Source organism: Hibiscus syriacus, unplaced genomic scaffold (assembly GCF_006381635.1).
Source record: "Hibiscus syriacus cultivar Baekdansim isolate YM2019G1 unplaced genomic scaffold, ASM638163v2 tig00010888_pilon, whole genome shotgun sequence".
Classification (NCBI taxonomy): Eukaryota; Viridiplantae; Streptophyta; class Magnoliopsida; order Malvales; family Malvaceae; genus Hibiscus; species Hibiscus syriacus.
In genome coordinates, this window is record NW_024062236.1 from 307602 (window position 1) to 322956 (window position 15355).

At 33.2% G+C, this 15355-nt stretch overlaps 1 protein-coding gene across 1 annotated transcript; it reads right to left on the bottom strand.

The window, feature by feature from the left end:
* Positions 1 to 440: 440 nt before the first annotated feature.
* Positions 441 to 5646, bottom strand: LOC120204427 (ATP-citrate synthase beta chain protein 2-like). Its single transcript, XM_039204522.1, has 15 exons — positions 5525 to 5646; positions 5295 to 5397; positions 3878 to 3943; positions 3669 to 3792; positions 3426 to 3560; positions 3160 to 3220; positions 2982 to 3058; positions 2650 to 2805; positions 2418 to 2546; positions 2206 to 2338; positions 1982 to 2109; positions 1600 to 1782; positions 1426 to 1496; positions 997 to 1281; positions 441 to 806 (listed from the first exon to the last, which is right to left on the bottom strand). Exons 1-15 carry the CDS (start codon positions 5622 to 5624, stop codon positions 731 to 733), a joined length of 1827 nt encoding a protein of 608 aa, XP_039060453.1. The 5' UTR covers positions 5625 to 5646; the 3' UTR covers positions 441 to 730.
* Positions 5647 to 15355: the final 9709 nt, after the last annotated feature.

Below are 15355 nucleotides of genomic sequence, written 5' to 3' on the forward strand. Positions count from 1 at the left end.
GTATCTTTAATAGTAAATTGCTCAAAACTAGAGAATGATACACTTCATCAATTGCATTTTTCTATAAACGTGATGTGTGTGAAACACATTTAATCGGTCACATTTTTAATTTTGAATACCACGTATGCAAAATAATGTCTAATCATTTATATATTTTTTAAATTTCAGCCAAGAAATTACTATTTCAATAAATAATTAAAATAAAATATTATTTTATTTTTTAAGCTATAAACATTATATTTAGTTAAAAAAAGCCATTGCATTAACCATCTCAAACATCATCGTTACCAATTCTTAATCCTCCGACTACGCCAAATCACACCACAGATTGTGCCCCCCACACACAAAAAGAGCAATCAAATAAGAGGAATACAATAACTCTGCCATTCTGGTAGGTACACTGTATATTGGGGGGGGGGGGAATTGAACCGTGCGTAAAATAATTTCAGAATGTACTCGTATTTTGAATATTCTCATAAAATATTCATTACAATGTACTCTTTTTTTGGCACATCTCTTATTTCCCCCATGAAACTGGTAAAAACTAAAAACGAATGACGCTACATTTTGAGACTTTTTTTCTCCTTTGTCAACTTGGAAATGACAAAATTTAGCCTTACAAACAAATAACCTAAGAACCAACCAACCATACCCCAGCCAAATGCAGACACAAAGACATTGAAATCGAGAATGCTTCAGGAGATCGCACCTGCTGTTAATGATACTCTTCTCACTTGGTGTAGAGGACATCCTCCCATGGGTGACGGTATAGCGGCTGCTTCAGTCTCTTCTGATCGAAAGTGTGCCTGAGACATTGAACGATTGAAATGTCAGGAACAAGGAAATGCAGAGTAAAACATTCCTTTTCCCACAAATAATTTTGTTATCCAACCGCAAGTATCATCACCCAATGGTTTGGGTGCAAGAGGGTGAGCGATTTCAAGCAAAACCTTGAAAATTAAGATACGAAAATTTCAAAGTTGTATGTCAACTTACCCAATCAAACCAATGGATCGTGCCAGAACAAAGAGACCATTTAGGTAGCCAATACCGACGATCTCATCAATCTCTTGCTTGGTGAACATTCCGCTACCAGCAAGAAGATCCAAGAAAAGTGACCCGATGGCACCATCGACGTTAAGGACAAGGTTGTTAGCCTTCGAGAGAGTGTAGGTTTCAACTTGAACAGCATACTCCATGTACTTCACAGAGGGGAAATTTGTGCGAGCAAACAGTTGGAGAAGCTCTACTCTCTTGTCTCTGTTGTCCCCTCTCTTGATCCTTTTCAAGTAATGAAAGCAAGCATTTTCATCCATTAGACGTGTAAACGGATTCGTTAGGAAATTATTAAAAAAAAAGCAGATCTCGTGCTTAGTAGCTTTCGCATGGTTTAAAAACATTATGACCGTTAAAAACCATCCGTACCTGTGACCAATTCCTGGCACACGGATACCCTTCTTTTTCATGCTTTCAACAAACTCGTAAGGTGTAAGACCCTGTAAAGATCAAAGCAAAGCGGCAATTTATTAAAATGTACAACAAAAATCATCAGACACCGAGCAATTCAAAATTTTTACAAGTAACAATATTGCAACTTACCCTGTCATAAGCATCTTTGAAGTATCGGGCAGCATCATCAATAGCACCACCAAATCGAGGACCAATAGTAAGCAAACCTGAAACAAGACTTGATACAAGGTCCTTCCCAGCTCTTGCAGTCACTATAGTATTGTGCGCACCAGAGACACAAGGACCATGGTCAGCACAGAGCATGATGCATATCTGGCCAGATCAAACATATAGTTAAAACACAACAAAATTTAGGTTTTTGAAGGAGAGTCGAAATAAAAAGGATTAAGCCGAATTTAACTATCATAGGAGGGGTAATGGAAGAAATGTGAAAAAGTATGCGCGATATGGGTGGCTGTGGAGCAGGGGATTATAACTCATAAGAAGTTTATCAAAATTTTCAGTATCCTACCTCAATAAATTTAGTGCAGTATCTGGGGAGGCTACGTTTGAACCACAAGAGAGAAATGACATCACCAACACCTAAACCTTGCTCCACAATAGAAGACATGGGCACCCCAGCATAGCATGGTTCCTCACCTGCAAATTGGATTAAAATAAATTTAACACTCGTTGTCTCCATATCATCAAATGTCTCATTTAAATGGATAACATATATGGGTTAAGATAAGTTACCCCTGTCATCAGAGATGGTTGAAATAATGTGAGTTGGGGCACGAACTTTCCCACTCTTAATTGCACTGCTAAGATCTTCGGGGATTTGTGGAGGCTTAACTTCCTTGATGGGTGTAATCTTCCCTTCTTCAGCCTAAAGAAACCAATTAAATACATTAATATAGCTAAAAGCATAGAAATGTTCAATTTTGGCCGCCAAAACAGAAACTCACCAGTTTCTCAAATGTTTCCTTGATCGCAGCTTCAAAAGCTTCATAGGAAGTGGGAACAACAGCACCAGCGTCCTTTAGTGCTTGATTCTTTGCCTGTGCAGATTCCATCTCACCACCACTCTTAGCTCCCTGAATTATTAATAAGGTAACATCTCATTAATGGAAGTAACACCAAATCTTGATCACAAAGGAAGGAATAATGAATTTCATGGAAATTAAAGCGATAACTTACAGCATGACCAAATTGTACTTCTGATTTGAAGAGTCGTGCACAAGTTCCACTGACCCAAGCAACCACCGGCTTGTTCACTTTTCCCTGTTTCAGGGCTTCAACTAAGGAATACTCATCTCGTCCACCAAGTTCCCCAAGGACAACCATCATCTTTATCTGTGGATGAAAAAGAAATGTAAGGAATTTTTTTGCAATGCCAAAGATGCTTCAGCATACACTATGAATTTTAAACAGTATAACCTAAGAAAATGGTAGTTGGTTGGGAATGCTTTGCCTATAGCAAGGAATATTAGGCAAGAAATCAAAACAAATTAAATGAAACTACAATATACCTGTGGAATATTGTTATATCTCAAAATATGGTCAGACAAAGTGGAGCCTGGGAAAACATCTCCTCCAATTGCAATGCCTACATTATTTTTCAATATGTACCCAAAATTTCATTATGAATCTGAAATGTGTTTGGATGGTACAAATATAACAGTAAATGTTAAGTTAGTTTATAGTTACCTTCATAAATTCCATCTGTGACACGGGCAATAGTGTTGTACATTTCATTCGACATGCCACCCTGCAATGATTTTACAAAGATATGAGTTAAAACTAATGCCGTGTTAGGTTCACATTCCAGCCAAAGCCATTAAACTAAGTGCCAAACTAGTGATAGGAAATTGTTCCATGAAGTGTGAAGGTGTGAGTGTTTAAGAAGAAATGAAAGAGGCAATTGCTCCAGACAAATGTGCACACGCATAAGAACAACTATGAAGATAACCTACCGATTTGGAGACAAATCCAACAGATCCAGGCCTATACAGCTTGCACTGAACAATATTGTCAATTGTTCCAGCAGTGTCACCTATCTTAAAAGCTCCAGCTTGAATTCCTCCAACGGTAGCAGGGCCAATAACAACCTGCAAGTCCATAAGTACTGAAATCAAATAAAGAGTCAAAGAAGACCATCTAGTTAAAATCATTTACTAAGATCTTTGCCTAGGTTCCATTCTCATCATCTTGCTTACCTTGTTGTTGGAACGTGCATATGCAATCAAATGTTTGGTGTCTGATTCAGGAACACCTTCAGCAATTATAGCAACAACCCGAATTGTTGGTTGTTTCAGAGCAGACATTGACGAAGCAGCAGCACTGTGACAAAATACGAACAAAAGATTAAGTTATGCACACAAGGATTCTTGCTTTCAAAATAAGCATGAAAGAAATGAAGGCTAACCTTCGAAATGATGCAAAGTTAATAAAAATATCGGCAGTTGGATGTGCAGCACACGCTGCCTCGATGCTACAAAATATATCAATTCAGAGGTTAGAGATAATAGAAATAGGAGAATACAAGTTCATCAATCAAACAACAACGTAAGTCATATAGCATTATCTTAAATCAGTAAAGATGTAAAATCAAATGATGATATTTGTCCAATGTCCTTTCTCAAGACACGATTAGTTATTTATTAGAATCAATAAACTGTTTCAAACTTATAATCTCAATACAAAACAACTGTATGACATACAACTAACAGAGTAGCCAATGTCAATTCCCTATACTCAAAACTAGACGAAGCTATAGCATCATAGACCAATTATTTTGTGATCTCTCAACAACAAATGGATTGACTTTTACAGAAAAGCAAATGTTTGTGTGTGTGTGTAGTAATGGGTCGTCTACCATCCAATAATGGTGGAATTTAAACACTTCTCGAGCCGATTATATGCTGGCCATGTGTCTGTTTAACTAAATTATGTTAAATAAATGAATCAAGGTTTCATTCCTTATTCGTAATTGAATGTTACAGGTGGTAATCACATAAGCATGTTAAACTTTGCGGGATAATCAAGTTAATGTTGATGGTGCAATGGTCAAAGGTTGGGATAAGGGTGGAATAGGTGGCTTGACTAGAGATGGCAGAGGGATGGTGCTTGGGTCTTTTTCAGAGAAGGTAGGGGAGGTCCTCCCTTACTCGCAGAGCTTTTGGCGATCAAGAGAGGGTTGATTCTTATTGAGGAAGTTGAAGCTGATCTCTTTTCAAATCAGAGGATCATTTTGGAATCGGATTCTTCTAATGCTCTGAAATGGATTAATAATCCGAACCTTAGTACTACTTGGTTTCATTCCTTGGTAAGGGATATAGCTTCTACGGTGGAGAGGAAGGGTATCATCACAAGGCTCATCTCGAGAGCAGCAAATTGGGAAGCGGATGAATTAGCTAAAGCTGGTATAGGCTGAACTTACGTTTTGTGTAATGGTTAAGGTGTTATGCCTTGGTAGTTCCTATTTAGGAGTTTCAGGGTGTGTTTTGTTTTCAGATTTATGGTTTTCTGTTTTGTAAGAAGTTGTTAGCTGTTGAGGTGTGGAGGTGTATTATTGTTCTAATTAATAAAAGTTAGAGGCACGCTTTTCCTCCTTCCAATGTCCTTCATGTTATGTTTGTAACATGTAGGATAAGAAGGGGGGTTTTAATGAGGCCTTATTTTATCAAAAAAAAAAACTTTGCGGGCCAGTGTGCATGATTTTAGTTCGTAAGGTGACATGTTATACAGTTCATTTTTAACCTATAAAACTTCCAACACGCAGATTAATATTTGCAGATATAAAGTTGATCTCGAAGTAGAAACAGGATATAGGAGCTTCTTACGTTGAATGTACGGGGATCGCAATTTCCTCTTGACCAAAGAAGAGTTTCTGGAATCCCTCGGCACCAGGATTAATGATACCAGCAACAGATGGTGTTTCCCTCCCTACAAATTGAAAAATAATATGAAGGGAAAAAATAGTAAAAACAACATAATTTGAACAATTCCATTGAAAAATATAACAAAAATGCTGATCAGCTAAAATTAACACCGAATCAGCCAGGGATCCTACCGCAAAGGAAATCAAAATCAAGCATTCGTTGAATAGGAAGTTGTTTGTAGTTATAGAACAAAGCTTGTGTAGTTCGAGAAAACAACTGTCCTGTGGCCATGGCTTCGGCACAAAGAGAACTGTTAAACAAACACGTCAATAACAAATTAACTCAAGCCGATATTTAGGCAAAAAATTAACAATCAGAAACAAAAAAGAACCGGATCCAATGCTACATCTAACTCGAACCTAAACCGAAACAGATCTCAACACAAAGAAGATAGCAAATCGAATCAATTCACGGAAATGCAGTTACAAACACTGGTATGACAAAAGAAACACGAAATCTCTAACTCTGGAGCTTCACGAGTTCATATAGTTGAGCTTTCAGCAGAAATTTACAAATCAAAGTATCTTAAAATTTCCTTGAAAGCATCGAATTCTTCTAATAGAAATAAAAAAAATATGAAAGCATTCGAAAAGCGACAGAAATTAGAATTAAGAAAAGAAAAACATATCTAAGAGAAAAAAGCTTCAGGGAGGAATGGAATCTTTACTGAAGAGAAAGTGGGAAGGAAACGGAAAGCTTCAGGCTGGGAATGAGGGAAGGAAAGAGGTAGCGCCGGTATTTATATAGAAAGGGGAAGGAAAATGGAGGGAATTGGGGGAGTAGCTAGAGGAAATTCACCAGACCGGATGGAGAACTGAATAAAGATGGTCACGTGTCGTTTTGTAGTTAGCTCACTGACTAAACCCCTTTAATTTTTCTTAATTTTTTTTCATTTATAATTTATTTTTTGTTTTCTTATTCGGTAATTAATTTTTGAGGGATCAGCATGACAATAAATTAAATGTGTGTGTAATTTTGTATTATATCAACAAAAAATAATCCTGCTTATTCGAATCTATTTATTATGCTATTAAATCCAAAGGTTCAATTTTTTAACTATATAAATTTATTAAGTTGAAAACTTTATTTGAAAAAAGTAAAATCATAAAAGGGTTTCGATATATAATTTTGTACATTTAAATTATTTCAATAAAAGAAAATTATTTGTCGAAGCTTTACATTTATTACTATATAAATTTATTAAGTTAAAAATTATATAAAAAGTTAAAATCATAAAACAATTAAATTCATCATTTTTGAAAATATTCAAATAATAAATAAAATATCAAAATAATATCTATCCAAGAGTTTATAGTAATATACTAATATTGCTCTAAATAGATGTTAAATAACCATTTGAATGTTTAAATTTTAATACATTTGAATTAAATATATAAAATTTTATTAAATTAATAATGTAAATTAATTAATTAAATTAAAAATTATTATAATTTTATTTTTACCTTTTCATGCTTCTATATAACAACAATCTTTAAATAAATTCAATTGAAATTGATAAATTTATATATAAATATTTTAATGTATATTAGTAGATTGAATCTTGATTTGTAGATTGAATCTTTAGGCTTAGGTTTCTTTTAATTTAGTCCTTACTAGAACATTTAGATATAGCCTTTAGATTTACATTCTTTTAAATTTAGTCCTCAGGTTTAGATTTCTCACACATTAGTCCCTCAACTTTAAATTCTTCACAATTTAGTCTTCGAACTTTTAATTAGATATTTCTTTAACATAATCAACGAGGTTATTAATTAGAGCCTCGATCTTAGGAAGAATTACACTTAGTCTTTAATTTTAGGGAATAATTTGATTTGGCTCTCGCATTAAAATGCCTAGAGATTTTCATAAGTTATTCATTTCAGTAATTGGTTAAAATAATTAGGATTAATATTAGAGCCTCCATATCTAGGTTTAGTCCTTTATATTCTTTAAAGTACATAATTTGATCCTTTAGATTAGGGAAGGCCTTAATTAACCTACCTAGCATAATCAGATTTTTAAAAAGATTTTGATTGCATTTGGTTTTAAAAGACGCAATGTTGATTTACCAAGGAGTTAATAGCGTATCCTCCACATTATGCTCAGGGGTGACCGCTAGTAATTCCAGAAGTATGTGGACATCCTTTTTAAAACCTCTTGTCATGATTTCTTAAACTCCAAGGCAATGTTCGTTTATTGGGTTCAATAATTGAGTTTTCACATAAATGCTTGAGGGGGAATGCTATTGGTTTTAATAAATGAGTATCATTTTCAAATTTTGCATCCATAAATATTTTTAAGTTAAACAAAACCTCGTACTCAAAATTTTCGATGTTAAATATAGGATAATTGATTAGGTACCAATTTTTGGATGTTGTGAGGGTGCTAATCCTTCCCTACGCATAACTGACTCCTGAACCCGATTTATGGTTTTCGCAGACAAAATTGGTATTTTTGATAAAATAAAATATTTTATTAAAATTACTCAATTTTTTGTGTTCCAATCGCATCTTAAAATGATTGATAGCAGCTCCAAACATTTATTTTCAAAACCATTTTAAAAACCCCATCGTTGCAACTAGTCGGTCTTTTCCCCGAATGGCCAGTTGCGACAGTTTGGCGACTCTGTTGGGGACATTTTGTTTTCTAAAACAAAAGAGTCGAGCCACGAGTCGATTACCCTATATTCGATATTTGTTAATTTTAAGTTTGAATTTATTTAATTTGTGATTCATGTTTTTTTAAAAATTCAAAAAATGATTTCTCTCTTGTTAATGCTTTCACTTGATTGAACATAAATAAGACTATTGCATCGCATATCAAAGCTCTATATTCGAGTTTCATCCCGTTTCACCTAAGTAGGGGAAAACGTCACACCGCCGAGAAACATTGGTCTTCCTCGTGTAGGTCTAAAAAAGTACCCCTGGAAACCATTCTAAGTGCATGTTTGTCAATATATTAGTTTCGAGGCAAGCATTTAGTGGTCTAATTTAAATAAAAATGATTATAATTTTTTATCTTTTCATACTTCTATATAACAACAATCTTTAAATTAAATCATTTTAAATTAATAAATTTATATATATATATATATATATATTTTAATGTATATTAGTAATTATTCATAGATTTCCATTTTAAAAACATATATTATATAAAATAATTTTATCCTGTGTAAAAATGAAAAGTTCACAACTCAGCAGAGATGGGAGATTTGGTCAGAGGTTCGGTGAAGTAGAACTATACAGAGCAGAGGTTGGCTTGACTAGAAAATCTAGTTAAAGATATTATTCAAATGAAACTACAAACTTCATTAACGTTCCTTGCCATGTACTTATTTTAAGGGTAATTTATATAGTTAGTAAGTAAATTTTAGTTTCCATGTTGATATTTTCATCAAATTTTAAAAAGTTTTAATTTTACTATTAAACTTTAACATTGTTTTTCTTTATCAAGCGGTCGTTAAATCATTAACAGCGTAATGACATGATAGCTACAATTAAAATATATTATAGGGTAAACCCATCAGTCACTAAATTTTTAGAGTATTTTCATTTTGATCATTAAAATAAATAAAAATTCAAATTTGAGTCTTTAATTTTATATTTTCTTATTTCATGATTTCTCTTAGTTTATTTTAAAAAAATGACATATGAATATGTTAAATCAGTTGATGTCGACAAGTGGGCTTACCATGTCAGCTACAATTAACGCTTCAATAACCGGAATGAAAGTTTTTATAATGACCGTGACCAAAGTGAAAATATCTTAAAGGTTTGGTGATCACTAATTTACCCTAAATTATATATCACAGTTCAAAAATGATGGCATGTATGTTCTAAATGGTCAAATAACATTAGCAAATATTAAAATACTAAAATGGTCAAGCAAGCGTACAAATTTTAATTAAAATAACATTTTCATAAGTGCCGGCTGATTGAGTACATGATATATTGTAAATAATTTTCAACAGTTTTGTATAAGTTAGAAAACATTCAGTCTACCAACAACCAGTTGGTCTAGTGGAATGAGACACTAGGTCCCTTAAGTAAAGTTAGAGGTTTCAATCCTAGCGTTTGCGATTAGAGCAAACTGGGTTAGGAGGGTCGCTCTCGCCTCTACAATGTCCGATCTGGATTAGTCGATCAATAGATTTTATATCAGTGATTAATTTAAAAAAATTCAGTCTAATACAAAAATTAGAGTTGATGAATTTCTACACTCACCAAAGATATAGCAGACAACTATTACTTTCATTCCCATTTTATCTGATTTTAGGGCTGCTACAACCTTATTCTCTGAAGAAAATTCTACAAATAAAGCCAAAACTTATGAACTGTCAAAATAAAATCAAGAGAGAACACATTATATATAATAAAAATGATTTAAATGAGGCACTGTTAGATAATTTGCATGTAATATATTGATATATAAATCGTTTATAACATTTTTTCCTGTAAAATTATTAACCTGTCAGCGGTTCCTAATCCACCCATCTTCTGTTTTTTTTTACTTCCAATTTTGAATTCCGTTGGTCAAAACGAAAATTAAAGAGTAAAAAGCATGACGTGCATTAGATAATTTTCTACTAATTTCAGTCAATGTTGTTCTGCCAACATATAGATTGGACATAATTTCAACGGGTGCAAGTTACACCAACAACGTTGAGAAAGCTTTCAATTGGATGGCTTTAAAGAGATTATTTTATTTATTATTTGTGAAATAAAAGGACTTCAAAAAATAAATTAAGTATTTTATGTTAATATGAAAATAATAATTTTTTATTAGATTTACCTTTAAGCAAATCATTTTCAAGGTGACTAACTTATTCAAAGAATTATTTGGACAGACAATATAATAATTCACGCGACGCAGTGTGATGTGACGTGCTTTTATTTGGACTTAAAGCGAAGAATGGCGACCATTTATTAATGTATAAAAATGATGTTATTTTTAGTAATTTTGTGTGGTGTAACAATCGGTTGGTATCATAATTCATGAACGGGGCATAACTAACATATCCGCACTTAACTTCCATTGAGACAATGAGGGCCTAAGTTGCAAGTCGAAATCATTTTCCTCATTTGATTAGGCGTGTTTGCTTTTTATTATGAGTTCAGAATTTAATTTTTTTAAAATAGGTACATAGATTGTACTAGTCATGAAAGTCAACATTTACAATAGTATTATATATATACGTTCAAGACAATTATAAATAAAATATAATATTGAAATATTAGTGAAAGTAAAAGTGTAAATAATTAAGGCATTGACAAACGTATGATTTTATATTAAGGGGTGAACTTGAATTTATAGAATTTTAAAGGAGTGAACTTGAATTTATAAAATTCTAGGGATGCATACAAAATACGTAGATAAAATATAAAAATATATAGTAATTTTAAATTTTTAAGGGGCGACCGACCCCGCTTAGGTCCATCCCTAGTTAAGGCAACGAATAGAGACAATCACTATAATGTCCCTAAACATTAGATATGGAGAAGAGGAACCAAGAGAGTATTCAAAGCGGACAAATGAAAAACCAATCTTCTTTTTAATCGTAATCCCATCCTACCATCACGAGAAGAATTGAGGGGAGACAAAGGACATGTCGTTTAAAAGAAGTCGTGGTCCAAACAAAGGAATAACATCGAGATCAGGAACCGTATAGACAGTTGAATATCCAATCCGCATAATAAACTCATGGCGAACGAAGAAACTAGTTCCCATCTAGACAAACCCTAACCAACACATCTAAAAGTCCAAGAAATGACATATACAAATGAACAAAGAAATCATCCATCAACAAAGCAAGTAACCAAGGAATCCCATAGAACCACAAACCAAAAAGGCCAATGGAAAAAACTTACACCGAGAGCCCAAAAGCATTAGTAGCAATAATATTCTATACCAAAGTAAGGGTGAAGAGAAAATATCATTATAAATACGTTAAAATACAATTAAAAAGTGATAAAATCGAACAACAACCAACTGGAAAATGAAAATGGACATGGAAGTGGTCGGGAAGAGCCATCGCTGCCGCCCTCGACACCAAAAACTTATGATAACCTCTAAAACGGAAAATAATTGTTCCAGGAAAAAGTTCAGAATTTAATATAATTAGATAAGTAGTCATACTATACACTTAAATTATTGTATTATCAATCTATTAAATGGTCTCAAATATTGAGGGGAATGGTATTTTTTCTTGAGTCCTGAATTAGAGCAGTAACATGCATCTAGAGGATGTATGTGTGTTCAGGGACGGAGATAGGATTTTAGTTCAGGGGTAAAGTATAATTAACAATAGAAAATGGAGGGACAAAATCAAAATAAATCAAAATTTAAAGGTTTAAATTGATAATTATTACTATTTTTTTAATGATTATAAAATTTGGGGGCAATGGCCCCACGGGGCCTATGACTTTGACACTATACGTGTTGTTAATAATAAGAAAGATTATAAATAAATACTACATTATAATCACCTAATACTATTAAAAATTTATTATATTGTGTTTAATGACAAAAATTATGTTTCAAGATCCATGCATGATTCTTTTCTAACATTTAGATTTATTAAGGTTCAAATTCATGTCTGCTTCAATTTTTTTTCAATTGTATGTTTTAATACTTGTTGATGGATTATAAGTGGGATTAGGGATGGAAGTAAGATCAAACGTTGAGATAAGTAAGAGTCTATTAAATATTTAAATCAGAAAATTGAAAGGGCAAATGACTCATTTGATTAATATTTAAGCTAAAAATCTCTAACGTTGCTCTTATAACAAAATATTTCAGAGGGGAAACAACCTCTCCCGTACAAAGAACACACATTTTCGTCCTATTAAGATTCAAACTCCTAAAAATAAGATAGAATTTTGCTAGGATTCAAATTCCTAAAAATATGATAGAGTTCTACTATGATTTAAACTCCTAAAGATAGGATCCACAAACACTATAAATAGTCATTGTAACTCACTATTGTAACACACGATTTACATAAAAAATACAGAGGAAAACACGGAAAATACAAAGGCAAAGCTATTACAAACGATTCGAAAAGGAAATAAAAGGTATCATTTTTTTTGATTCGTTCATTTCTCGCATCTGCACGTTATTTTTTTGAGATTTGGTTCGAATAACCCAAAATGTGGGTTGCGCCGATGACAAAAAATGGGTGGGGTTTCGAAGTTTCGAACCTAGATCTACCCTGAGTCGTTTCATTTTTTATTCCCCTAATGCGTAATATCAACGTTAATTGTCTTTCAAATTTGGCCCCAATCTTTATTTTTCTTTATATTAGTCCTTTTATTTATTGTATAGATATTTTTATTTATTTATTATTTATATTATTGTCATTATATAAATATATATACATATGTTTTTTTAAATGATTTTCAATTGATTTTTTTACACTATATATTATTATTATATATACATATATTTTTTATTTATTTATATTCATTTGATTATTTTTTAATACTATATTTATTATTTATATATATATATATATATACTCTTTTTTTAAATATTTTACTTATAAGCGTATTATTACTATATATACATATTGTAATTATCTTTATTTAGTTTTTTTTACTTTATCATTATATGTATATATGTATGTTTTTAATAGTTTATTTATAAGCCAATTATCATTATATGTATATTTTATATTTGGTTTATATATTTATTTATTTATTTTTGGTTTTTTTTATATTATATTATATTTTCATATTACTATTATTATTGTTATGATTATTATTTTTCTATTTTACTCATATATATATATATATATATTAATATTTCATTTATTTATTTATTTATTTATTTTCCTTTTATTTTTTTTACTTATTTTTATTCTTCATTTTTTCATTTTTTCATTTTTTTCCTCTAACACATCTTATGAATTTTTAAGGGTATTTTCGTCAATTAATCAGAGGTAAGTAATTCATGATCAAATTTTACCTTTTAATTTAAAATTACAATTTTCTTAATTAAGACAACTGGAAATTACGTAGTACCGAAAGGGCGGTTCAAGGGTGTTAATCCTTCCTTGACTGTAACCGACTCCCGAGCCCGACATATTTCTGGTAAGACTCAGATCAGAGGGTATCCGATCAACCCATTTATTTTTAAATAAATGATCGGTGGTGACTTCCAATCCATATTTTTCAAGTCAAAGCCCAATTTTGGGGCCCAACCGAAAGACGGTTGCGACAGCTTGGCGACTCCGCTGGGGATTCTCAAGTGAGTCAGGCTAAGGTAATTTTCAGTTGTCTTTTTAACGAAAAGGGTAAGTTTAAATTTTAAGGTAACATTTCGATCTTTATTGCTTACTTTTGATTATATTTTTTCGAGTAAATAGTTGTACTAACCGTTTTCTCAATGATTTCAGCCCTTAAAGTCTTTTTTCATCTAAGGCTCTAAACCCGAGCTCCGAACCCGTTTTAATTAGGGATGAAAGTGACGCATTCGTGTGAATTTATTCACCGCATATGCCTAGCAAGTAGCCTTCGGGATTCATATACCTTATGTCTTCGTGTGAATTAATTCTCCGCATAGACATAAGGGAATGTGTCCTCTCGAGTTTAACTTAGTCCACACAAGCTTGTGATGGGTTTAGGACTAAAGGTCTGGCAAGCCCAAGGGGGCACCAACAAGGAGAAATCGGGTACCGTTTTTTAGCACCTAAACCGGGAGACTTTGAAGAATTAGAGCCTACCCCAAAACCTCATTTCTAACCCTAGGATGCCAGAATTATTTCATGCTTTACTTTCTGTTCAAAGCATACGAACTAGACAAATATGCGGTTAGGATTTGTTTGAAATTAGCATGCGGGATAGAGATCATATCCGAGTAGGAATACTAAGCATGTTCGGGTAGATATCATGTGGGGTAGGATTTTTCATTTTATTATTTTGATTTACCTCACTAATTTTTTTTATTTTGTCATCTTTTATTTTGTTTTCATCATTTGCATCATAACAAGAGGCCATTGATCCCTAAAAAGGTGTTTGTTACACAAAATAATCTGAATTAATGGATAAAGGTGTTGTAATACAAGAGATTAAAAACCTCGAGGTACGACTATGGTCCGAGAAGACTCATAAGGTACGCCTCTATCAGCCTAAAGCAGAACGACGTGCAAGAGCTTTGGGACATCTGGGCAGTTGGAAGAATGATCAGAAACAGAAGTTCAGCCAACGGTACAATGACATTGCATTGTTGCTTCAAATCAAGACTAATGAGCCCTTGATCAGAGCCTTGGTTCAGTTCTGGAACCCGGGATACAGTTGCTTCACTTTTAATCAGGAGGACATGGTGCCCACCATTGAAGAGTACGCTACACTGTTGCACTGTGAAAATATCAGACTGGAGCGAGCTTATATTAAACACATCAAAAGTCAGCCTTTCAAGAGTGCACTAGCCAAGGTTGCTGGGGTTGACGAAAGATGGGTAACAGACCGAGCTCGATGTAAAGGCAGTGGGGAAAGAATTGCCTGGCTTCATAAGAAAACTAATGAATGACCACCCTGATGAATGGAAGACTATAGACCTTTTTTGCACTAGGTATGTATGGCTTGATCATCTTTCCGAAGATTTTGGGATGCATTGACGCAGCCGTGGTGGAACTGTTTGAGCAACTTCCGAAACGGGTCAACCCAACACCAACCATCTTAGCCAAGACCTTTCGGTCTCTCAATCATTGCCGAAGAGCTAGCGGAGGTAGATTCATTGGATGTGTTCAGCTCCTTCAAGTCTGGATTCACAAACAGTTCTGGAAGAATAATAGGGTTGCCTACCACCGATTTAGCACTATGTATTCACCTTTGAGAGAGTTCATCACCATGAAATGGCATGAAGGAACTTCAAAAGAGAAGTGGATGAAAGTCTTCACTCATCTATCAAGACCAAGATATTACTTGGAGAGCCCCCTCGTTGTTCCTCAGTGACGTTCT

Excerpts from the sequence above, each read along its gene's own strand:
- LOC120204427 (XM_039204522.1), bottom strand. The coding sequence starts at position 5,624 with ATGGCCACAGGACAGTTGTTTTCTCGAACTACACAAGCTTTGTTCTAT. Across the intron at positions 3,561-3,668 it reads ATGCACGTTCCAACAACAAG|GTTGTTATTGGCCCTGCTAC; the intron begins GTAAGCAAGATG and ends ATGGACTTGCAG. Across the intron at positions 2,547-2,649 it reads AAGTACAATTTGGTCATGCT|GGAGCTAAGAGTGGTGGTGA; the intron begins GTAAGTTATCGC and ends TTAATAATTCAG.